Source organism: Nilaparvata lugens, chromosome 6 (assembly GCF_014356525.2).
Source record: "Nilaparvata lugens isolate BPH chromosome 6, ASM1435652v1, whole genome shotgun sequence".
Lineage (NCBI taxonomy): Eukaryota > Metazoa > Arthropoda > Insecta > Hemiptera > Delphacidae > Nilaparvata > Nilaparvata lugens.
Genome location: NC_052509.1, coordinates 43,940,024 through 43,965,459, shown reverse-complemented (window position 1 = coordinate 43,965,459; position 25,436 = coordinate 43,940,024). Strand labels below are relative to the sequence as shown.

At 32.3% G+C, this 25,436-nt stretch overlaps 2 protein-coding genes across 3 annotated transcripts in view; one reads left to right on the top strand and one right to left on the bottom strand.

Annotated features, from left to right (window-relative positions):
• The window catches only part of LOC111051967 (serine-rich adhesin for platelets), a 152,165-nt gene extending 147,842 nt beyond the window's left edge, over nt 1-4,323 (bottom strand). The window contains exon 1 of one of the 2 annotated variants that reach the window (XM_039430864.1): nt 4,121-4,323. In XM_039430864.1, coding sequence (XP_039286798.1) covers nt 4,121-4,144 — 24 coding nt within the window. In that variant the 5' untranslated portion in view covers nt 4,145-4,323. The remainder of the gene's footprint in view (nt 1-4,120) is intronic. The other variant, XM_039430865.1, reaches the window with a different exon arrangement.
• Nucleotides 4,324-9,787: 5,464 nt separating this feature from the next.
• Nucleotides 9,788-24,352, top strand: LOC111056094 (serpin B8). Its single transcript, XM_022343420.2, has 5 exons — nt 9,788-9,981; nt 17,179-17,735; nt 19,278-19,502; nt 20,356-20,496; nt 22,008-24,352. Exons 2-5 carry the CDS (start codon nt 17,185-17,187, stop codon nt 22,606-22,608), a joined length of 1,518 nt encoding a protein of 505 aa, XP_022199112.2. The 5' UTR covers nt 9,788-9,981; nt 17,179-17,184; the 3' UTR covers nt 22,609-24,352.
• The last annotated feature ends 1,084 nt before the right edge of the window (nt 24,353-25,436 follow it).

The window sequence follows — 25,436 nt, the reverse complement described above, 5'->3', positions numbered from 1 at the left end:
ATAACCCAATAGTAATATAGTTACTGTAGCTGCGGTAAGTCACAAAGATCTACAGTTTACATCCTAGTAGCAATTTGAAATTATGCTTCAAAAACATTTTTGTCATAAGCGAAAAAAATCATATCAAACGAGATGGAAGCGCTATTTTTGTGAATCGTGGGCGATTGTTTGGGAAAATTAGTTGATTATTCAAGGAAACTGTTGTAACGGAAATATAAGATTCTGCATGTGTGTATTTTGTGCGTTCAAAACTGAAGTTTGGTGTGGAAAGAAAAGATTTGGACTGGTGTCAAAACGATTATATTGGAGTCATGCCATAATTTTAACGCCACTCTTGTAGCAGTACAATATCACTTTTGTATTAATTGCTTTACAATATGTCTCCCCATTAATTTATATTTATGATACGATTAGCAGAGTGATTTCAGATTATCCTGATTAGAGATCAATTATTATTGAACATCAATGGAACGGTGGATGATATAATATTTATCACCGACATATATATTATATATGTTATAGGTAAAATCACTTCAATTGTATGGGCTACTGATTGAAAATGATCAAAGTAGGCCGAAACTAGTCGTTGAAATGTTTAAAAGTTTTTAAATGTTTTAAATAAAAGGGTACTACATGTTCTATATTGTTTTCATTAATGTGATAGGTAATACATTCTGGGCAATTTGAATCATCAATCATTTCAAATAATATTCTTAAGCTAAGATAATTTACGTATTCCAAGACATTTATTTGACTATTTATCTACTCCAAAACAATAACTGAGATGTGTTTGCACAGTTCAAGTCCAGAACTTAATTTTAAAACCTGCCTCAGTAGAGGGTTCAAGTTTCAAGTTCAGGATTTTTGATAAATCCTTGACTCGGAAAGAGGCCAGAATCTAATTCAAGTCCTGGACTTATAAGCCCTTCACTCAGATAGCAAAATTATAAACTCCAGAGTGTAACGTGATCTCCAAACTCCAGGGTCTATTTAAGTCTTTAACAAAGTTAATGTTCTGACTCAGAAAGCCAATTTTCTGACTTCAGAGTTTAAAGCCAGTTAAAGTCTAGTAGTCTAGAACTTAGCTAAATCACGAGCTCGGAATCAAACCCGTTGTACATTTGGTCTACATGAAATACACTGGAAAACCACATGTCATAAAGATAAAAACTCGTAAAAGCTACAAAATCATCAAGTCCACTTCGAGTCTGGCAAAACCCAGCAAAGTGCTTCGGTGATGCAAACGTGCATGAAAAATAGAAGTATAGACTTATCACTGCAGGTCAACTTTTTCAAGAAGTAAAAAACGACTTCAGAGCTGTCCAACCCATATCTTAGCATGAATAGGAGAGCATTGAAATAGCAGACAACAAATCGTGCATAAAACATCTGTTCTGGCCATTGAGTAGTCAACAGGGAACTCCCTCTACTTCATAATCAGATCACAATCATTTCCATCACGTAGTCTTCCAGGAAATCCCTCGATCCTTGTCACATTTCTTCAGAAAAGGTTCAGACCGACAAAACTTTGCATTTTATCCAACTAAGATAACTTGCTACATTCATACAAAATTTATCGCATTGAGAAAGTGGTCTACAAATAATGGAAATGAATAAGGAATTGCATTTGTTGAGATTCAAATGAATATGGAATATTATTGAATGAAATCACAAATGAAATGTTGTCAACGATGTTTTCCCGTTCTAATAGTGCTGTAGTCTGAATATAGCTTGAAATCAATAAAATATAAATAGCTTCAAACCAATAATAGATCATTTCAGATATTCGCGTAGCCTAAAATGATTATTCTTTGGGAGAATAATGATCGGCAATCACAGGTATAATTTGGATATCTACTTATGCTATTGTTTCTCTATGATAGTTCGTTTTGAAGAGATCGTGAATATTTCTTCATTCCACACACAAGATTATTTCTACAGTAAGTTGTAAAATGATTTGTACAACAACTGAGTGGATGAAGCTGAATGAAGCTGATAACCACGATCGATTGAGGTAGATCTACTGTTGTAGCTCAGTTGATATGAGTGAAGAGAAAACTTTCTCATCAATGGTTCCCAGAATCAATAGTAGCATAGAGAAACAATAGTGTAAGTAGATATCCCATGGTATAGGGCGTTTATGTTGCAACTTTTACTGTTATCTCAAGCCGATTTCTGTTGACTATTGTCGATTTACTGTTTTGTTGGGGTGAGAGTGTATGAACGGTACAGTATGAGAGACTACGAGCGTCACACAGCTTCACGGGAAAGAACTACGTAAACTATCGGCTTGAGATAACAATAAAAGTTGCGACATAAACGTCCTATACCATGGGATATCTACTTACGCTATTGTTTCTCTATGATAGTAGCCTCACAGAAAGTCATGTTCCGATTACCAGGACAGAATTTCTAAGATATTCAGTACAGTATTCTATAAAACATTTGGCAAAGTAATGACAAGCATTTTGGGTTTATCTATTGCTCATTGGGATTTGCGATCACGAAACACAACAGAGGAAAGAAAAATGTGAATGACATCAGAGGAAAGAAGTAGAAGTGGAAGTGAGACTACTAGGAATAGAGAACAGCACTGGTAGTGCAGTGACTATATACGCAGGTAGCAGAGTCTGCGGAACAGATTAGCTTCTCCTAATCCCCACCTAGTACATCACAAGCCTCTGATCTGGTCTGCTATGAATAATAATGTTATTATATTGGCTCTTCGCCTCGGGTGCATTCTTTAAGAACAATAAAGGTGTTCAACCTTGAACTCAAACACAATCAGCCACGAAGTGACAAAGAGAATCGTCACTGGTTGAGAAAGTGCAATTGACTCGTAGGATGGATGCAGACAGAAACTGTGTTTCCTCCTGCGATCACCATGTAACGACGAGTATTTTGAAATTTGTATCCATACAACATTCAAATCAAAACTAATTCAATTCATGTGGAGAGTATTTAAAAAAGAAAAGTTCCTTAGTATTGAGAGTAAATTGATAGGCGTGTTTGAGTGAAACTGTCCACTGATGGACCCTCTAAAGCACCTGCGAACTAAAGTTGAGCCCTATTCCCTTCCAATGAGTTAATCTACTTGTTAACGATGTGTGCCAATGAGTTTCCCATTTAATTCACAGTTCCACACGTAAAGTTTTTTGGGTACTCCATTGAGATTTGGGACATTTAGCTCTTTACATGGTAGTTCACAAGTAACTTTAGTAACTATTTACAGGCACTCAGTAACTTATCAATCAATTTTTCATAAGGATTTTGGTGCTCTGACCATCAATATTGGTCTTGAGACTTGGTCTTATAGTGACCAATGCAAAAAACCTTATAAAGGATTTATAAAATACTGAGTGCCTGTAAAAGAGTCTGAAAAATATTACTGGCAGTTTGATATTTCACGAAAAAAAAGATTTATTCATGATCTTTTTAGAAGTACGCTCAGACTATTTTTTGAGCCGTGGAATCAACCAATAAGTTTAATCATTTGTTGATATTTGTAAATATATCAAATATACACAGTGAAGGGAAACCCGATCTATTAAAACGTTACCTGAGAATTCTGGGATAATTCAGAGGACTGGAGAGGACTATTCCACCACCAGTCGTGGAATAGGGAGGGAATACGAGGGTGGAATTGGACAGCACCGAAATCCAGGAGTTGGGAGTCAGGCTCGGGCTTGAATAGTCATGGCGCAGTGACTGGCACAAATATATATTTGAACTGAAAAAATGGAAATTAATCGATCCTTCTAAGCTAAAGAAGTGCAGAGGACTTTTCAATCATCCAATTATCTAATTTTATGATCATAATTTTGATATTTGAAAAAGATTTCATTATGATCTTCAGTTGTAAGTCGATGTAGATGGTAAGTCTAATTTTTATAAACAAGATTAATGAACTTATCAGCTATGGATGCTTACAGGATTGCTTCAGTAATTGATTCTCGAAGCATGATACAATAATTTCTAAGCTTGATGTGGAATCAAAACTATGCAATTATGTATTCATTTGAAACTGAACCGATCACAATGTATGATTCAGTAAGATGATGCTTCTCATTACTCATGGTAAGCAAAACTTCATAGCAATTTAGTTTATAATATAACTTACATATGAAGATCTATATGATGACATGTCAATCACTGGGCAGAATGCGGTAGCACAGCTTCCATAGCTTGTAAACTATTACTGGGATTGATGAACAAATTTATTGATGGATAGATAAACAAATAAGACACTTGGGAAAAACTAGGGAAACCGTCGAAATCGAAAAAAAATACACAAGTTTTCAACACGAAAAGCAAAACACGACTGAGGTTCAGTTGGCGAACTCAAAGTCGGTTTCAAAGTTGAGCTGTCTCTAAAATTAAACGCGTCGACAACGCCTGACTTTCGCACGCGCAATACCGAGAACATTTGTGTTTGTATGTGTATTTGGGCGCTCACCACGTTTCAGACTCATTCGAAAAAATGGGACACAAAAAACTCTCGGGCGGAGAAATTGATACAGGAACAATGTGGCTCTGACCGGACTTCTGGCAAATGAATAGACTTCAATCTGAGTCCTTTTTCCTAGGCGGTTTCCACAACAGAGGTTCTGCAACCGCTGGAAAACTCACGCATTTTTAGTAGGGCGTAGATTATTGGCAAACCTGATTGTTCACGTGGTGCGACAGAATAAAGCATGTGATGGTTTGACCTGAAAGTTAAACTTTTAACAAAACTAGTTAACTTATTTTCTGTCATTGTTACAAAGGAAATATTATACTGTAATATGCATAATTTAAAGGTTTTCTTACAGAGACATTTGTTTTCTAGTCTTATCAGTTCAAGTTTAAATTGAAAAATTGCTCAATTGTACTGAATTTACAAAATTATATTGCACTTAGCATTGTCAAATACGGTATTGTAGAATGTTAATATGAAATTTTTTAATGTTAATATGAAATATTGAATTGTTGTGACAATACATCCAAATCATAGTCGCTGGAGTTTTAAAGAATAATTCACATTGAACTTGGTTTTTGAAGCTCTGGACAACGCTCCTAAAAAATCTGTTGCAAATAAATAACTATCAATACTTAATTATAATCAATACAGTAGGTCCATTGCCCACTGATCGTAAACTCAAAAATGTCATTATGCTTGTCACGTTATTTTTTATATTTAAATAACGATTAGCATCCTGCTTGGCATCAGTCGGTTGAGCATGAAATATTTTAATATAATTATAAAAATTAGGTCGTGGTTTTTAATAGGATACAGTCTCATAAAGATCTTTATAGGCCCAGATATGAGCTTCCACAATAATTCTGATAATTCATTAAAAAATAAATAAATAAATATATATATATATATATATATATATATATATATATATGGTACTTATCCTATAGTATTGAGGAATAAAAATAAATTGCACACCATAAACAATTTGATACATATATTGACAAATATTGCAAAAATAAATCAGAGCAAAAAATATATAGAGCGATAAAAAATATATAATATAAAAATAGAACAATAATCGAAATCAATAAAATATCACAGGCTAATACTATTCTCTAAATTTTATAGCACGAAACGTTACCATGTGCTTTTATTTTATAATCATATGCATCCTTTTGCATGTAGCTGCGATATTAGCTTGCTAATACTTGTCGACTTGGACAATTCCATTAAAAATAGATTCCTTAAAATCAGCTTGATAAATTGACAACCAATAATCCAAATATATATATTAAATTCTATAGTATCTAATAGATTTCTTTGCAATGAATATATATTTCATCTCAGGGTGCAAGATTCGGCACCTGACGGAATAAATAGAGCAATTCATCTAGTGAATCAGAGCTACAACAAACTATCGTAAATTATATTGCAGAAATTAAAGATCATATGAATATGTATTACTAGCCTAGATTTTATACTTCTTTGATTTATAGAACTTCTGATATGTATTGACTCATTACTCTTCTAATAAAATACCTTTAATACTATATTTACTTGCGCAAGTATTTTTTACTAAATTCTTAATTTATGAGAAAACCCTTTCGACGAGCTAGCTTTGATTCTCATGTAATTTCGAAGCACTGAGGGCGCCCTATCACTATTTCAATATTTCTCACTCACGTGTCGAAATTTTCTTATGAGCTGCTGATGTCGATCCAACTCCTGGTGGTCCTGGACTATGGTAGCCGGAGTCGTCTCTTCCAAGGGGTTACAAAATTATTTAAAAAATGAAAATGACTTTTGCTTTATAAGAGCATCACAAAGTCTTATAAGAAATTTAGTAATTCAATCTAACTTTAAATTTTTACAAGTTATAGCAAGGTATTACGCTCTATAATATTTAGGGACCTCTCATGGTGGCATTTGGCAGGCGAGTGTCGGTTCTCCTTTCTCAATTTTACAATTCTCATTTCCGATTTCTAAATTTACATAAAATTTGAATATCCTAGTCCTCCGCCATTCAAGGTTCAAATAGACCGTACTAAAATATTAAATTATTACTTATGTTGTATGTTTAATAATTTCTTTGCCTTCGTGCCATATCCAAAACATAGACTATACAACAATTTTATACAAATTCTATTTATTTGTAGAAATATATACAAATATTTTTGAATCGGCATACTATTGCCGCCTATCAATTGCCATTATGTGATTGGTGCATGCAAATTATTTCAGTATTCATGCGCCTGGTAACCTCCTATTTCCTGGATACATTTAATTATTTTTATTGGGTTTTTTGAATATGCTCTCTACATGCTAGTTAATTTTTTATATGTTATTATTTGTTTCATGCATCATAATAATTAGCCACGTGAGACCTTTTGTTCCTCAAATTGCATACCGTTTTGCCACAATAAATTTCTGCCAAGGTGTTTGGTCAGATTCTACGTTGCATGGCTCGGTCGATCGTTAGGTCGCCGATCACTAAGTGTTTATGCCTAACCTCAACCTTCAATATTTTATATAATATTATATATTAGCAAAAAATTATTTCAATTCCTCTTAGGCTGTTGTACAGTTTAGCCAGGACAATCTGATATTATCTAATCTTTATGTTATCTCTTTGGCGATATTAGCCAGTTACTTTACTTAGACCTATAAATATTTTAGCTAGGGATTCTTATTAATCAATCCAAATTAAATATGTTACATGCTATAGTACGCATTTCAGTGGAATGACATCCGTGTTTCGGATGGACACGTTAACGTCGCTCCTGGCTGCCTAAAAAGCAGTCATTAGGTCATGTCAGAGGTCCTGAAATTGATCAGTTGCGTCCTGAAAACTCCGACTCCTGACCTGAGCCAGCCAGGTTACTCGATATTATTATTAATAATGGAATGACTTATATGTGATGTCCGAAATGTTTGCATCACTCCGATAATATTTATTTATTTATCTAATAAATTATTATTTAATTATTATAATTAATCATTCATTTATATACTGTATTGATAGCTTACTGCATTTGCTCACATTTCTGTCTTTACCCCTCAAACTGATCACAAAATAGTATCATGCACCATTAATTAAATAGAAATTGATGAACTCCAAGCAAAACATTATCACAAGTCTCATACAATGATTGATTGGAAAGTACGGAATTATGTCCATACATTATTAATAATCCCGCAGCATTGTAATTTATTCAGATTATCCTCAGTCACCTCATTGTCCTTAAGCCACAGGTTACTCAACTCATACGGGTATGAATGCTTTGTGTGCAGGTTTATCCTTAATGAACCCACCGTTTAGTGCGATAATAAGATTCCCATGGCTTGTCATTCAGAAAATATTACTGTAATATGAATGGGAAATCCGAGTTTTAGTAATTTAGGAGTTTGCCGCTAATTGACAACGGCCTGCAGTTGATCACCCAGCCGACACAGAATAAAAGAAAATTCAAGGGATTGATGATTATGAACATTTAAAAAGTAATTCAATTTCTCATTAGCTCGAATTTGTTAGCCGACTTAAAAGTTGGAGTAAAGAAGTGCGTAGAGGCGGTAAAACTAATCCTCAGCAAATTTTCATTCAACCACCATGTGGACTCCATTCATGATTCAATGAGGCTGAGAATGATAGTGTGTGACATTTTGCCAATTATTAAAAACGTCTTTCAAGAATCCAGTTGCATAAATTCTATGAAAATCATTCAACAGGATGAGTAATTTATGAGAGAAATGATTATTAAAAATATGAAGAGAAGATTGATTTAAAAAAAAATCACTTCCAAGACGTATCACTAAATTTCACATTTATTTACACGTATATAAAGTTGAAAGAGAGTTAATTCCATGCACTTGAATGTGAATGCTATTTTACAACTGGTAGAATCTCCCATGAGGAGAAGAGAAGAAACCTCTCAGATGAGAGATTGATATTTCTGTGTAATGGGAATTGTAATATGGGATTTTCGTATACGTCCACTATACTTTCCACATCTAATTCACACTTGGACGCTAAAAGGTTTCCTGGAAGGAGAACAATCTTCCTGTTGAATCAACCAACAGAAGGTGTCATACCGGTACGCAAGCAGGCGAATAAATAAAATGTTACTTTCTAGGTTTCATAAGAGACAAAGAAGGGTTTGAAGCAGAAATTTCCTTTTACGTCTTGTTTTACAGAGAGTTTCTAAAAAGCAGGTAGAGCGCCAAGCTGTCAATTGATCTGGAAAATGAGAATATCCGAAAGTAGAATGCTTTTCCTGTATATGTTTATTCAATTTGAGATTGCTCAATGAGGATAATATGGTGGATATTGACTTGAACAATGAATAGTTTTACATAATAATAGTGCGTCAATAATGCAGCAAGTGTCCTAGACTCAAATAGTCTTACAGTCTCAAACCCAAAACGATTGAAGTAAGGTTTACGGTACGCTACGTCCAAAAACGGTTAATAATGTAGGTACTAAGAAGAAAATCTCATGAAATTTAGATCACAAATACGCTTTTGACCATGGTCATGAGCAATTATATTAATAACTAACTATATAAGGGTCAAGATTCAAAAAGTTTACCCTCTTAATATGCCACTAAATTTTCTGAACGTGAGTTTAGTTGGCTATCAACAAATTGCTTTTTCATAACGTTATTACAGCAGAAACTCTAGGATGAATAATCGATCATGATTTTGAGAATCTGATCTGCAGATGGCTGGCTATCAAATCCACTAAAATACTTTTTCAAGTTAGGAAGAAACTGCTAATTGTTTCGAACTGTTACTTCAGCTCTCAAAAGTTTCAACTTCAGTGTCAAAAGATCCAAAGGACTAATAATTCTTACTCAAGCAATACGCAAATAAATCCACTCAAACCTTCTTCCCAACGTAGACCTGCTTGGTATTTTGTTTTTAATAAAATAAGCTAGCCAAGTTTGATCTACTTAATAAAAATAAACGCATTTATTATAAACAACTTGAATTCGTCTCAAAGCAAAGTCAAAAGACAATACCACAAAAAACAGAAATTTGTCCATGTTTTGAGACAGGGGTCAAACTTGTACCAGCTGGAGTGTTCGAGCCCTAAATTGAACGCTTTACTGGAATGATTCCTCAAGTGGATATGGGCCGGCAAAGCAACACAAGCAGTGTTGTCTTTGTGCAAAAGAGTATCAATATCAAACACATCATGCCGACGCTTTTGTGGATGGAGTGGGAGGGGGTGATACTCCTACTTCTTTACCGAACAAGTTTCAGACTCGGGATTTCCCATTGATATTGTTGATGATCGACATGGAAGGGGCGGGTAGAGGTAGCCGGTGTGTTAGAAGTGTAGAAGAAGCGAGCACTTGTTAGTTTGCGTTCAGTCTGTGTGCTATCATCAATCATAACACATCTGCGCCAGTGTGGGCTCAAGTTTGAAACCTCTTACGTGATCCACTGGACCTTCCTGTTGTTTTCCAGACTGTGACAAAGTGATCATAATTTCCAACAACAATAACGGTTCCATCAGCAAGGTAAAAAAACTTTTCTCTGTGAATATCGTCACTCAAAATGTACCGGCTTTCTGTTATCATTATCTCGTATTATCATTTTGGCTTTACTTGTTGTCCAACACATTCCTCAACACTGACCTTGATCTTTGTAAAAACTACATCATTTCCGATGTTAGACATGCATTTTTGAATTAGATTGTTTAAATACATTACATCACCAAATATATTAGGTATAATATTGCCTCCGCTTGACATTGACCTTGATAATCCAGTAGAAAACGAGACAATGTGATTTATGTCTCTCTAAAGAAACGTCAACAAAGAAATAATTTGTGGATGGTATTGTCTACAAGAAAACGCAGTTCTCTCCTCGGATGAGGTATTTATGCCCTTTATTCTCTAAAGTAAATTTATGTTACAATTTACCTTTTATAATGTCATGAAGAGTGATGGTATTTTCTTACTGAAATGTTTATCAGGGTTTGTAGGCTCAGTAGGCTGTGAAACACATTGGTTACAATAATTTTGGTTTAAATTTTTTAATAATACATCCGATAACGGCTAGAGAATGATCATTGACGTACAAGTAGCTACCACTTGTTTAATGAGATGAATGTCATCTTCGCATACAATTTTAAAAGATACCGTAAGGCATTTTTTTATGAGAAACTAATAGTTGAAAATAATAACATATTGAAAAGGTTGGTAGATAGATTAATTCGTGTAGACTTCATCAACGAGCTGCTTGCTATACCTAAATATTAACATCATAAACTCCGTATGTTTGAATGGGATTCCCCCACCACGAGTTTTTCGCGCCTTTCTGTCCACTCCTTATCATGCTATCTCATCTCTATATAGATATAGTTCAATTACTTGATAACCGGGTTTATTCTATGTTTAGAATATTTACTTACCATACATACAGTATGATAGCTAGAATAAATGATTGAATTGCTAATATCCTGATATGATCTACCTATCACATGACCCACGTTCTTATACTCCATTTTCCTCTTATCAAACTGTTATCATATAAGTTGGGCTACCGGCGTGCAATTCTTGATAAGGAGTGTTTAATGTTTTGACATTTCTTGTTCATTCAAGTTGAAAAAGGTGTGATCTATTATTAGTTCCTCTCAGTAGTCAATTAGTTAACTAGTTTAAAACAAGTAGTAGAAAATTTGATATACTGTATTTGATTTTAAAAAACTAAACTAAACTCAAGGTGAAATGATAGACAATAACCTGAAAGGACTAAAACCTGAAAGAAAAATAGTAACTTAACAATATTGTAACATTTTGTGACACTCAAACTCCAACAAACTTCTTCAACCGACTATCACGTGACATTTATCCTACTTTACCCTAACTCGAACAAAATCACTACAATTTCAAAGTATTAGTTTGACATTCTTTCTTATACTTTAAATCGCCAGTCCCTCAGTAACAAAATGCCATGTAAACAAAGTCTGGACTTGTCACTGCCCTCGTGATATTTGGAAATGGAAATGTCTCTATTTTAATCGGGGAAATGCGTGTTTTCCCCGGCTATCCTAGCAATTTATTATCAAGTTAGTAACTCTATTATGAGTAGTATCGCTAATATCGGCATGATTATAAATACCTCATTGTAGTATAGTTACTACACTTTTCCGGGATTCCCGAATGGCTGATATTCACTATTTTTATCCAGACATCAATAAAATTCCGTTGAAGTTATATAGAAAACTGGAAGTATGTTAGCTAAAGATAAATTTTTGTTAGGCCCAATGGCATTTTTTTTCATTTTTCTTTGTAAGATTAATAATAGTTCAATGTGATGATGAATGATACAGAAATGTCAGGTCGGGTGGAATACATAATATAAATAACTCAACAGTGGTTTGCATGTTCCAGACAGAACATGAAATCAATCATTTTTTAATTATCAAATTGTTTATGAGAAGCAATTTCATTGAAGAATGTCATCATGTTTTCCAAGCTACAATGCAATTGATAATGATCTCATGTGTTTTAAATTTAAAAGTACCACACTAATAGAAGATAAATGATATAGTCACTTTCACTCTCGCAAACACCAAGGCCGGAAGATGTCTGTTCCTCTTTATATTCAAGTGCAATATGAGATATGAGGATTTCCTCTTTTTTCCGCAAATAATAGATGTGTAAATGTTTATTATTTTGTCAACAATTATTGTGTCACACATTTCTCAAGATAACAGCATGGGTGTGCCTTGTTACTATATATGAATTATTATTGCAATTGTTGCAATTTGATGTCAATGTTCTAAGAATATGATCAAATGTTCAAATAATCGGATACTCGATCTCCTAATCAGTGTGGTTGTGATATGATTTCATCTTATTTCATCTCATGATGTTGATAATTTACAGCATCCTATCGTTAACTATCTACAAAAATTCACTTATACACCATTTAAAAATGTTGCATACGAGGATACAAATACATAGATATTTTACTTTGATTCCATAAAAATCTGATCAAAATGTGATGATAGCTTGTTAGGAAATAATGATTATCATCAGCATCATTATCAAGATATTTTTCTCGCGCAACTCCCGTGTCACGGACACGTTAAACCGTCGTTCACGGCTGCGTAATAGCAGTTTTGTTAGATCAAAGGCCCTGGAATTGATCAGGTGCGACCTGAAAACTATGACCGAACTGAGCCAGCCAGGTCACTCGATATTATCCAACGTCTCTTGCCTTTCCATCCCTCCTCTCAAGTAACAAAAAGTATTTTATTACTGAATGAAAAAGTTACATAGGCTAGTCAGATTCTTCACAGAGCCTCATTTCAAATACCTAACAAATTTTATTTAAATTGGCTTTGAAAATGAGCTCTAGAGATTGAATCATCTCTTCAAAAAGAAACACGTGTATTTTAATAGACATCTCAGTTTTATGAAGTTATTATTCAAAACCTCAGTGGAATAGTAGGTTTCACGAGTCAAAACTCTTATGTTCGGCCTGAGAGTGCTTGAAAGTTTTACATCGGTCTAACATTAGAAGCTCACGTTTTCATGGGAAATAATCACAATTAGATCCGTACAACTATTTTTTTAGCCAAACCGGTTTCTGCAACCAGTTTTCTTGTTTCATTTCCTTGCAATGTGGTAGACCAATAATTGAAAACTTCATGAACAGGTGCACAGACTCTCTGAACTTGGCTCATCACATCATCGTTGGTTGATACGTGACGTGGACTGTCAATAGGATGGATTCAGTTACGGTCGTGTAGTCCTAGTAAAAAATCCCAGTCTATAATATATATCAATTATCATAGGAATAATAAAGATTCAACAATAGTTTCAATTATTGAAGAGACTCAAGATATTGTTAAAAATTCCACTTTATTTTATTAATAAATCATCAACTTTTTATGGAAAAGTTCCACAACAGTATTCACCTACAAACTTAATCAAATATGCTAGTTTCAATATTATGATGAATGATTGGTACAAATTTAAGCATTGGTGGGGGGGATCGAAAGTATGAGTAGAATATAGTAATAGATAATGTAGTAGATATTAAAAAAAATGAGAGTGTCACATTAATTTCTCCATCAAGAGCATTATATCATAAAATATTGGAAAAATTATTATTAGCTACCGTATACAACTTCAAGTTGTTTAAACAATTACGAGTGCCTAGTTTTATTCAATATGAATCGATTGTATTGGAAAGTAGTCCTATATATTCCTAAAGAAATGAAGAATAATATTGTATAATAGTTCAAGGTAAAATAGCGAACGTTATTTCGCCATTGATGTTTTATTCGAAATAAATAATATAATCGCACATGAGGTGATAAATTTTCAAATAGCTATATCCGAAGACATCTCTGTAATTATCAGTGAAGCAAACTAATGCACCTCCATAAACTCCCTTTCACATCAGATAAATGAAAATAGAACAATAACTAATGAGTTGGTTTTATAGTCCTTGACCTTGGAAATATCTCATGAACTTGAAGATTCTCTCAAAGTGACAGTGCATAGAAATAAACTCAGATTTGCTAAATTTTTCTCTCTCCTGTAGTTCCGCAAAACCCGAAATGCATTATTAGAATAAGAATTAAAACGTCTATAACAGTGATTTATTCTGTACTAGTGTATTAATATAAATTCAAACAAATATTTGCTAATAATCCTTTTTTTGAAGTGAACCTATCAAGTTCAGACATTCGATTCTCATTAGCATGAAACAGCGCACTAAAAAGTGAAGAGCGCTCTAAAAAACCTGATAGGCTAATAATAATTGATTTTTGTCCCGCTATATAGGCTATCAGATAAAAACTGTGGTTCTCCTTTTTTATTAGTAATATCTTTGACTTCAAGACACAATTACGTATGAATGCTCACGACAATAAAGACGAAATTGAATTGAATTGAACATTGACACACGATGGATTAGATTGATGAACAACTACTATTCTTTTTATGATAGCTTATAAAATTTGAAATGGGGAATCTGCTGTCGTTCTGTAAAAATTTTCATCAAGTTTTCAAGACTAAACGTGGGAGTCTATTCAAACTTCATAATGAATTTGACGATCAAGATCATTATATTATTAACGTTCTAAAAAGTTCATAATCATAGGATATGAAAAAAACATTTTTGTTGGATATTTTTCTAAAAAAAACTGATAATGTAAGTTATTATTGAATGATAAAACTATACTGGCATCAGACTATACTTTTTCAGCATCTGAATTAAATCAATCGAGTCTTTTTAATAGGTTACTGATTGTTCTCTAATAGGTAGAAAGATATTAGAAAAAATATATGGTGAATTCTATCATGAAAACAATAAAACCTACAATCTATTGTGATACATTTTATTGAATAGAATGCTCTCAATGAGTCTTGAGTTTCTAGGGTTAAGCTTGTTTCATCATTAGGCTTTAGTAACTTATTCCACCCTTATTTTGACTTGTAAAGTTGTGTTGCTGGAAAACTACGAGGAAGCGGTGAGATAAGAGATTTTCCACAAAAAACAGGATATATTATCATATCAAAGTGAAGTATTCCGCAATAAATTCATCCTTGACAATAATATTATAAATACGAACTGTAGAACTCACATCTTATCAAGCTTCTTTTGTAAACTATAAAAGTCATTCATTATTTCAATGCGGTCTATCATAATTATATCAAAGATCATTATCTTCCGGTTAGAGGTGAAAACCAATTAATGATAACAATAATTTCCGATAAAAGATTCACATGTGAGAGTGCAGTATGTTGTTGTATGCAAATGGACAGTGAGCTCAGGATATTATTATTAGAATTTGCAACTAGACCGGTAGGCTGCAATCGGTGTATTCTCAATTGCGATCATTTATCGATATTGTCCAATCATTTAGGCGCCTGATAATTTAGTCTGGTTGAACAATTTGAACAATAGATCAAATGTCTAACATGAGAACAACATTTGAACAATAATAACATGCATATTAGGTATGAATATATATTTGTAATATAGAAGTTGGAAAATCCTATTTCAAAAAGAGGCGACGTTGAAATTGTTTGGGTTCCTCCTCAACTCCATTCAAACAAGCGTATTCAACATGATATAGTAATGTTTCAAGGAGAAAAATTTAATGTACAAATTCTAACCCAATAAATCTAAATCTACGTCTAAAGTAGTAGAAAATCATTTATTTATGGAAAGTCAAGGGTTTTCAGCATTTATTTAAGCATGGATCTTACTTGTAATGGATCAATCTATTATATTTTATAAAATATATTCAAATCAATACTCTGCAGTACTCTACATCATTTCCGATAAACAAATGATCAAGAACTCAGTCTTTCTTGTGTCATAGGCCTACTGTTCCTCATCATTTTTTCATCAACTTGGGAAAAACAATAAAGTTTATTGCTCAAATACTTGTATTTTTGTATGAAAATTATGATTATATTTTATTTTAATCTATTTAACCCTCCTCCCCCCGAAAAATGAGGCTAAAATTAGAGGTGTTTTCAACTTAGGTGATGAGTTGAGTAAGTCTAAATGTACTGAAATCGTCACAGTCATCTGTAATCGGCTTGTTCCATAATAAATTTATTTCTAAAATAACTCATGTTTACAATATTATTACATCTCCAATACACTACCTATTCAATGTTATAAGCATACTGTAGATACTATGTCTTGTGAAAGTTAGTAACGTATAAACAATAATTATCATCTGCGAAGTTTATGATACCTAATTAACATAAAAAGGAAAGTTGAGGATGAAAGCTACATTAATAATTTATGCTTGAAACGATTCTTTTGATGATAAGAATGTCATTGATAACTTTACTTTTCTAATTTTTCACTTCCAATTGAAAAGAAATTGCGTGATTTATTATTGAATGGAAATAATGATTTAATGATGAATGTTAATGAGCAGATGAGGCCAATGATATTATTAACAATATAAAATTCTGCCAAGTGTTCAACATTATATTCAAAAATTAATTTTACCTTTGTCCGAATCCAATGTCTTTTAATTTTAATTATAACAATACCGTGTACTCTAGAATTTATGGATATTCTACATATTCATACTTTAGAAACAATTTGAATTTGCTGGTGTTTTCAACAATAGAGAACTACTGGTAGATTTGATAATTTCAAAATAGAATCTCACTCTGTGAATAAATAGGTTCAAAATCAATTATATATTCCACATTTTCTATTGTACGAAAATAGTTAGGTCATTTCAATATTAAAAAACTATTTCAAAATTCACGTATGTTTCCAATACGTCTTCATTTTACAATGAAACGTCCAATATATTATACTTAATAGCTTATTTTATTATGAAAATATTATATGTGAACAAGTGAGACACAAACATTTTTTGTCTATCAAAAATACCGAAGGAAATTTAAGTAAGTGTTGTGAGTAATAGACTATCAAACTCCCCGTGACTTCAATTAAAATTAAATAGCCTACTAAGAAAAGTTCAGTATTTGAACAATACCGGTAGTTGTCCATGAAAGATAGATGTGATTAACTTACTTCATGATAATATTTATTATTCACCTCATGAGCTACCATAAATTTATTACTTATATTGTTTTGATTAAATATGTACAAAATAATATTGAACGACTATACATTTAACATTTGAGAGTAAGGTCGCTTTCTCCAAAGTTGGTTCAACTATTAAACCTGTTTAATGTTTTCTGTTACAGTGGAGAATGCTGATACTTTTACCATTATGGGTGCTAGCGGTGGCAGCCCAAACTACCGATGATGGATCAAAAATCTACTTTGAAAATGAATTGCCGCTTTTCAAGACAAAGGCTTCTCAAGCGGCAGAACCACAGATGGTACCCCAAAAGGTACCACAAATGATACCACAAAAGGTACCTCAGATGGTACCTCAAAAGACACCACAAATGGTACCTCAAAAGACATCACAAATGGTACCTCAAAAAGTACCTCAAATGGTACCTCAAAAGTCACCACAAATGGTACCTCAAAAGGTACCACAAATGGCACCACCAATGCCAAGTATGGCAAATGATAGAAATACCTGTAATCGACAGTATGTTGCCAAAGGTCTCCGGGAAATTTCTATCAATTTAGATAATTTGATTAGAAAATATAGTCAGGATGAGAACACTCTCTTGTCACCCATTCCCATAGCAAATGCAATGGGTCTTCTCCTGCTGGGAGCTAAAGGAAGAACGGCTCAAGAAATTTCATGTCTTTTCGGCAATAATCCAGACTTTGATGTTTCTCGAAGGTGAGATTTATGAAATTTGTTAATGTTACTCTAGTAGAAGAATAGTTTTTTTTTTTTGTGAAAACCATGATGCTATAGTCATTAAAATAGTTTTCAAACATTATTTTTTGAAAACGTGAACAAACATGTTAGGTTTTAATACAACAATATTGTTTTGTCTCATCAGTATTTTGATTGGCACGATAATTCGGTAGTCCTGAGTTAAATGGAGCATTCGATAGAACCATTGACGGCTGGAAGGATATTATCATAGAGAAACAATAGCGTAAGTAGATATCCCATGGTATAGGGAATTTATGTCGCAACTTTTACTGTTATCTCAAGCCGATTACTGTCGATTATTGTCAATTTGTACTGTTTTGTTGGGGTGATAGTGTATGAACGGCACAATTTGAGAGACTACCAGCGTCACACAGCTGCATGGGAAGGAACTACGTGAACTATCGGCTTAGGATAACAGTAAAAGTTGCGACATAAACGCCCTATACCATGGGATATCTACTTATGCTATCGTTTCTCTATGATATTATATTACCTATTATAATGTTAGGCTACTAGGTTGGACTTTACTGTAAATGCTAATCACACCAACAAAATGCAATACCAATATACGAGTATTTCACCAGAGCACTAGGCATTATATTTTTTGATTGGTGAATTTCTAGAATACTCTCAACAAAAGTGACAAGAACAGTTTGTTATATTGGAACATTGTACAGTTCCATCTCTGAAGTTTTTAAATTGACTTATTTCTAATTGAATCATTGAGCAATTCTATTTACAATAAAATTTTTTGTGTCATAATTTCACATGAAAAGTCATATCTTCTTCAGAATAAATTTGTCAATTGAAAAACATTAATCTCATTTGATTTCTGATGTGACATTCAAACTTATTACTAAGATTTATCCGTGTATTGAAGCATGTAATCTTTTGCGGTGCAATCTATTGCATCAATGGAAAACGTATCCATTCTGTATCTGTATCTAGAAATATCCAATTTATGTAATGAAGAAATTTCAAAGCTTGATATAGGAATGATAACATTGAGTCTCACAAAGAAATTGTAACAAGAGAAGGAGAGGGCTTACAGCATTAATAGCCTACATTATAATATCTGTCTTATCCCTTATAAATTTGTGAAGAAAATTCCTTTGAAAAATCTACAATATTCATTTCAGTATTGATTCGAATAGATGTACGAATTGATTACACACTCAGACAAGACTACTGTTACTTTGTACATACCGTATTATGAAAATCAATACTTACTCAATTCCAATCAATATTTTAATTCCTCATTTCTCATGAAAAATTAAGTATTTTTTCAAATATATTTACGTAGATACACAGTATCTAAGCTATAAAAAGTTATTATATAATTTTTGGTCATGGAAAACAACATTAATTTCAATATTCTACATTTTCAACAAACCTCACTTGACGTTTTCAGTATAACTTTGTTTTGTCAGCTTATTATTTTATTTTGTAGAGGATAAATTTTTAATATTATTGATATCAGTATGTTCTGTTCAATTTCAGCCCAGACCTTCTCCATAAGGAATTGGGATCACTAATAGACGATTTAATTCTACAACCTGGAGTTTCAAGTGGCTCAGAAGTGTCGGTCGGAGCGGCTGTTTTCCCAAATCAGTGGTACGGCATCAAGAGTTCCTATATTGAAAAGGCCGCAACAATATACCATAGTGACATTGTTCCTCTTGACTACATCTATCGTGGCTCTGAAGCGAAGACAATTATAAATAAGTAAGTCTATATTAGAAATAATTTGTCTTGTCTTACCTTGCATAAGTCTGTACGATTGAGATTAATAATCCGTCTACCAATAAACATTGTGTACTTAATATTCATATATTTTATAACAGACTCAGAGTGATCTGGAAAAAATCTGTTATGATTTAAGGAGCATGAAATATCGAGAAGAGTTGTCGCTTGTGAGCTGCACTACAAGTTCGAAAAATATTGTACAAACATACAAACCGATTATCCACGTACCCTTGGCCTGGAATTGAATTGATATTTTCGAGTTCAAAATAAACATAGCATTTTTTAAATTTAGAATTGGCCCAAAACATAACGTACAGAACATGACATATCATTCCATTAGAACAATTCAAAGTAAGAGTAATATGTATTGGTATTTATCCAAATTTCTTAATTTTGAGGAAAAATTATAGAATTGTTAGAGAACAAGAGAATTTGTTAGCTGAAGTATAGAAATTGTTTTTTTTTCTTTTAATCTTATTCATCCTCGATTTATGATTTAATACGATTTATACTTTATTAGGCCTATCATAGGAGATTTTTCTAATTTATTCATCATGAAATATTTCCAAACACACTATACAGTACAGTATTATGTAAATACCGTACACTATTATAGACTTGTATTAATCAAAATTTTCCAATAATCATGGTATGAGGTTTATTCAGACTCTGCTTTTGCAAGATATAATATAAAATGTTTGAAAATTGCACCAATGAGAATTTGTTAATTACAATAGGCCTATACTGCAGCGTTCACTTATATATAGCGATGCATTAAGTTAATTACTCAGTTATTGATTTTGACTAACCATGCCACTTTGTTTTATTCTAGATGGGTCGCAAATGCCACAAATAATCGTATTAAAACGATATTAGATAGAACTCCTCTACCCACAACATCAATAGTACTTGTGAGTGCTATTTACTTCAACTGTGAATGGAAACATACGTTCCCTTTAACTAATACCAAAATGTAAGTATATAAGAAAATTACATTTAAGAACACAGAGTCTAATAATAGAATTCAGAAAATTCAAATCCTATTACTATAGCTTATAGTTGGCTTAGGACGTTAGGACATGATCAGGGTATCTGTAGCTTACTCGAATAATAAGCTTACTGGAAATAGGATGAATTTCCAAGAACAGTATATAATATAGCGATACATATAATGTATAGTGCAGTAAGAATTTGAAGTGACAAACTGGACTAACCGTAATTGTTTGCAAATAAAAGAGTTTCCAGGTAGCGTATTCCTAGAATACAGAAATATAGAATTCTAGAATCTACAGGAATCCGGAATACGATACAGATTCTGAACGTTATTCTAGATTCCTTTTGATCCACATAATAAATATGATCGAAGATTCGTTTATATATTGCATAATAATTCGATTACAATATATAAGAGGTAGATATCACATAAAATAGTATGTATTTAATATTTATATTTGAGCTACTCCGTTATATTTTAGAACTATTTTTTTTTCTTTAAATATTCATGTAAACACATTCATGATTCATAATTCTATTTTGAATGATCGTATCACTTTAATATGTGCAACTTGATCGTGGCTCTTAATTACCAGTTCATTTTTAAATTGAATTTTCAACTTTTTTATCAAGAATTCCGTACAATAACTTTTTGATAACAACTAGCTCAGCCTGATACACCTGATTCACATCTAAAAATCATGAATTCATTGTTAGCATCCATTTTTTGTTAGCATCTTTCTATTGTTAGCACCACTTTTCAGAGTTTTATCAATAATAAGAAGACCTACCATTTTAAACATATCATTTGGCATTTTTTTCCTTGATTAAAATGATTGATCGGACTATTTTATTGAATGAATGTAGTACAATTAGTGTTAGAAGTTCACAGTATGAGTATTTTATTTCTGCTGGTATAAGAAATGGGAATATATAGTTCAAATAAGTAGATAGTATATAGCATAAAAGTGAATAGTTTTCATTCCTTGAATAGAATGATTAATTGAACTATTTGTTGAATGAATGTACAAATGTTATAGTACGTCTAATGTATAGTTATATATAGTATGTTTAATGTTATAGTTGAATGGTATAGTACGTTTTGTGTTAAGAGTTCACAGTATGAGTAATCTATTTCTCTTTTCATAAGAATTTGGTCGCTTTTAATATGTATTTTAATTTTTCGCAAAGAATTTGTAGTTGTTCAGATGCATAATTTAAAGAACAAATTAAGTACAAATCAGATCTTAATAAAGTTATTGTTTCAAGAGTTTTTATAAGAATTTACACTACTTACATCATACAATATCCAATATTCTAATTTTAATTAGCTCTATTCCAATATTCTACACAAGAAAAAAATTATTAGCAATACAATATATTCTATTTTACTACACAGTGCGTGAAGTTTTCATTTCCCAATGAAAAATTTTACTGCAACAATTTCAGTAAATAAGATTGATGATTACCGTACATGTTCCTTTTTTCCAGGAAACCATTTTACACTGGCAAGTTCACTAAGAACGGAGAAGAAGAATACGTGCATGTGCAAATGATGCTGAACTCTGCCGAAGCACTCTACATGGAAGACAAGACCAGACAACTGCAAGTGCTCGGACTTCCATACAAAGGCGACGAAATCGTCATGTACATAGTGCTACCTGAGGGCGACCTCAAACAAGCATTAAATCAGCTGAGAGAAGCCGACTTCAAAGAAATGATCAACTCTTGCAAATCTCGGCAAACCATCTACATGATCCCGAAAATGAAACTGGAGGCTCAGCTGCAATTGGAGACATTGCTTCCTGAGTTGGGAGTCACCTCTCTGTTTGACCAGACCATCTCTGATCTGGATGGCATTGCTCCTAGAGCTTATGTCAACGAGATCATCCACAAGGTGGAGATCGAAATAACTGAAACTGGTACTGTAGCTTCAGCAGCCACAGCAGCCACTATCAATCGAGGCAATTTCATACCGGTGGTACGAGCTGATAAACCGTTCCTTTTCTTCATTCATCATGTAAAAACAGACTCTTTCCTGTTCTGGGGAACAGTGATGAAACCCACTCCCTACACTTCTCCCAAGGGCTGATCAGGTCCTTGGATTCGTCAGTTTCATTCTGAAACTGTAATTGTGATTGATTTTTTCTAAAGAAAAAATTTACAGTTTTTACTGTTTTACAGTGTGTGATTGTTTCAAAGCTTTAGGTAGGTTACTTTTGTTTTTGTATCACGTATAACGTGATCATGTATACGAATCTTTTGTCAAGAGACAAAAGATGATTTGAGAGCTAGGAAGTGTTTGTTTAAGTACTACTTTTTAGAAAAGTATTATTCTAAATTCAAGAAATTTCTTGAGAAAATAAGTGGAAAAATGGTAGAGAGGCTAGGTACTAAAAATATTTGAATGAGTCGTTATTTATCTAGGTCTAAGCTTGATGGAGAATATACAAGATAAATTAAACTTAGCAATCACCATACCAATCAAGCATTTAACGTTATTTGAATTTAAATAAGAAATGAGTTGTAAATGAAGATGAAAATTCCAATCGAGTAAAAATAAAATTACTCCAAATTATTGGAGTAGAAATAACATCCAACTGCAATTTAGAAAATTTGATATAATATTTTCAACTCAATTTACGAACATTGAAATTAACGTTTTTTAATTACACATCTTGTGATCTCTTATTAAGTTTTTCCAATTGAAAGTCAATAAGTTAGTTTTGATTATTTCTTGAATTTATGGGTAAAATATAAGTTATTTACTTAAATGGATTGAAAGTCACTGGTATCATATTTGTCCAAATTCATGAACTTCTAAATGAAATCTGTTAGTTGTTGAAAAATAAGCATTGTTAGAATAATGTTTTGATTGTGATTCGATGAAATCAATGTGTTGATTGATGTTGAAACTATACCTATATGAATTGTGATAAATTTGTTCACATATTGTCCCGGTGGAAATTCTCAATGTAGGTATTGGTATAGTATCATTTAAAATGAATATAATAATATAAGTTATCGCAATCAGGATTCTCCTATTGAAATGGAGCCCATATATTTGGATCAGTACTGTAATTTATTGTATATTATTGATAAGCTGTCCACATTTATTCTTACAAACATAATGATTTGTAGTTGTGAATTGAAAGTGATAATTCATTTGAAACTATGGATCAACTAAGCTGTTCCACTATCCAATTAATTCTTTTGGATAAATAAGCCTATATCAGTTTTGAAAAATATCAAGTTGTAATAAAGACCGAAGAAGATGTTTTTTAAAATTTTTACATTTAGCTCACAGTTAAAATTTTTATTAATTTTAAATTAACTAATTTTTATTAATCCATAGTTTCTTTTAAGAATCATGTCTAACCTATATGTTTTCAATGATAATCTAGAAAAATGTCTTATTCATAATGTTTTTTTTTCTTTAAAGAATTGTGATATTTTTCAATTAAAACTATATAGCCCAACTCTACAAAAGATTAAATTCAACTGGTGCTCCCTTTGACTAGTCATTATTTCCAGGGATATAATAAATAATCAATATCATTATTTTTTTTAAATAACAGATAGATGTTTTGATTCATTAATTAAGAAAATAAAATACATTTTGATTAATAATATATTACACATTCTGTGTATTTTTCTGTTACAGTTATATCAATACTTATAGTAATAAATTGTCATGTATAAAACTTGTACTACAGAAGTAACGCTACAGTACTCTATAATAATAATGTTGTGAATGTTTCCAGTTCAACTGGCTTCTGCAGCATTTGACATGAATAAAAGTACCATGAATTCGTTTCATAGAAACAACAAACAAATTGAGAGTCTACTTATTTTTTCACATCCATTCTAACAATTTCAAGTTATCTTACTCTTATTATTTGTCCTATCTAATCAATTTTGCTCTTGGATCAGCTCATTCGATTAAATTGTTCTCTTGTAGAAAAATGACAATAAATTATAGATTTATTTTCATGCCTTTAAACTTTTTTCTCATTTAGTATCTCATCTGTATGATCTTTGTCGATAGAGTATTTTTAGAACAATCGTCTCCTTATTCTATGAGGAGGTGAAAGTTATTGGAACAAACATCAACCAGATATATTTACTAATTTCTCCAATATTTAATGTGCAATTGTACAGAGGAATTATAACAGCGAATTTTGATATTTTGCTAGAAATTGATTAAGTCTTACATTTTTTAGGGGGACCACGCAACTCTCATTCTTATAAGATTTTCTTGAAATTATTACCGAAATAGAGTTGAAATCTGTAAAAAAATGCTAAGTAAGTTATGTTCGTTGAATGTAATAACCTATATAATAAATTTAAAATTCGTAATAAAAACCAAACGAATTCCAATGCTGTTGAAAATCTAATCTATAATATTATATAACTTGAAGGTAATAATTTTTTATATAATAAAGGAAAGAATTGGGTTATACACGTACGGGATAGGAAATTCATGAATGATGCATCATTACGTCTGAAGAACTGCACAGATTAACTTGAAATTTTGCATATTGATTAGATAAGTTAAGAATCATGCACCTTGTACTCCCGTTGGAAGCGTGACCGCTTGAGCCAACTCCTCTGAATATGATTTATGAGTTATAAAATCGCTTACCAGTGGTTCGGAACCCACCTAAAACTGTAGGTCCATTCATCTCTCATTATCATCCCTCATCACCCACGTACAAGCCCAAGATCTCATGTAGGTGTGACCCTCAGCAAAAAAGAGAAGAAAGATCCTTAATTTATCGAGAATGCTTATATATAGAGGCCTATTTTAAATTCTTCAAGTTTTCAGTAGGTTAATATTTTAGTTTGTCGAGGTTTTATTACACCCTTGCAGAGCAAGGTTTACCTGCAAGTTGAGAATTAAATTATCACGGATGTATA

Bases quoted from the DNA above. Each gene is read 5' to 3' on its own strand.
- LOC111056094 (XM_022343420.2), top strand. From the start codon at position 17,185: ATGCTGATACTTTTACCATTATGGGTGCTAGCGGTGGCAGCCCAAACT. The intron at 17,736-19,277 runs GTGAGATTTATG...GTTCAATTTCAG, and splicing joins GACTTTGATGTTTCTCGAAG to CCCAGACCTTCTCCATAAGG. The intron at 19,503-20,355 runs GTAAGTCTATAT...GTTTTATTCTAG, and splicing joins GCGAAGACAATTATAAATAA to ATGGGTCGCAAATGCCACAA.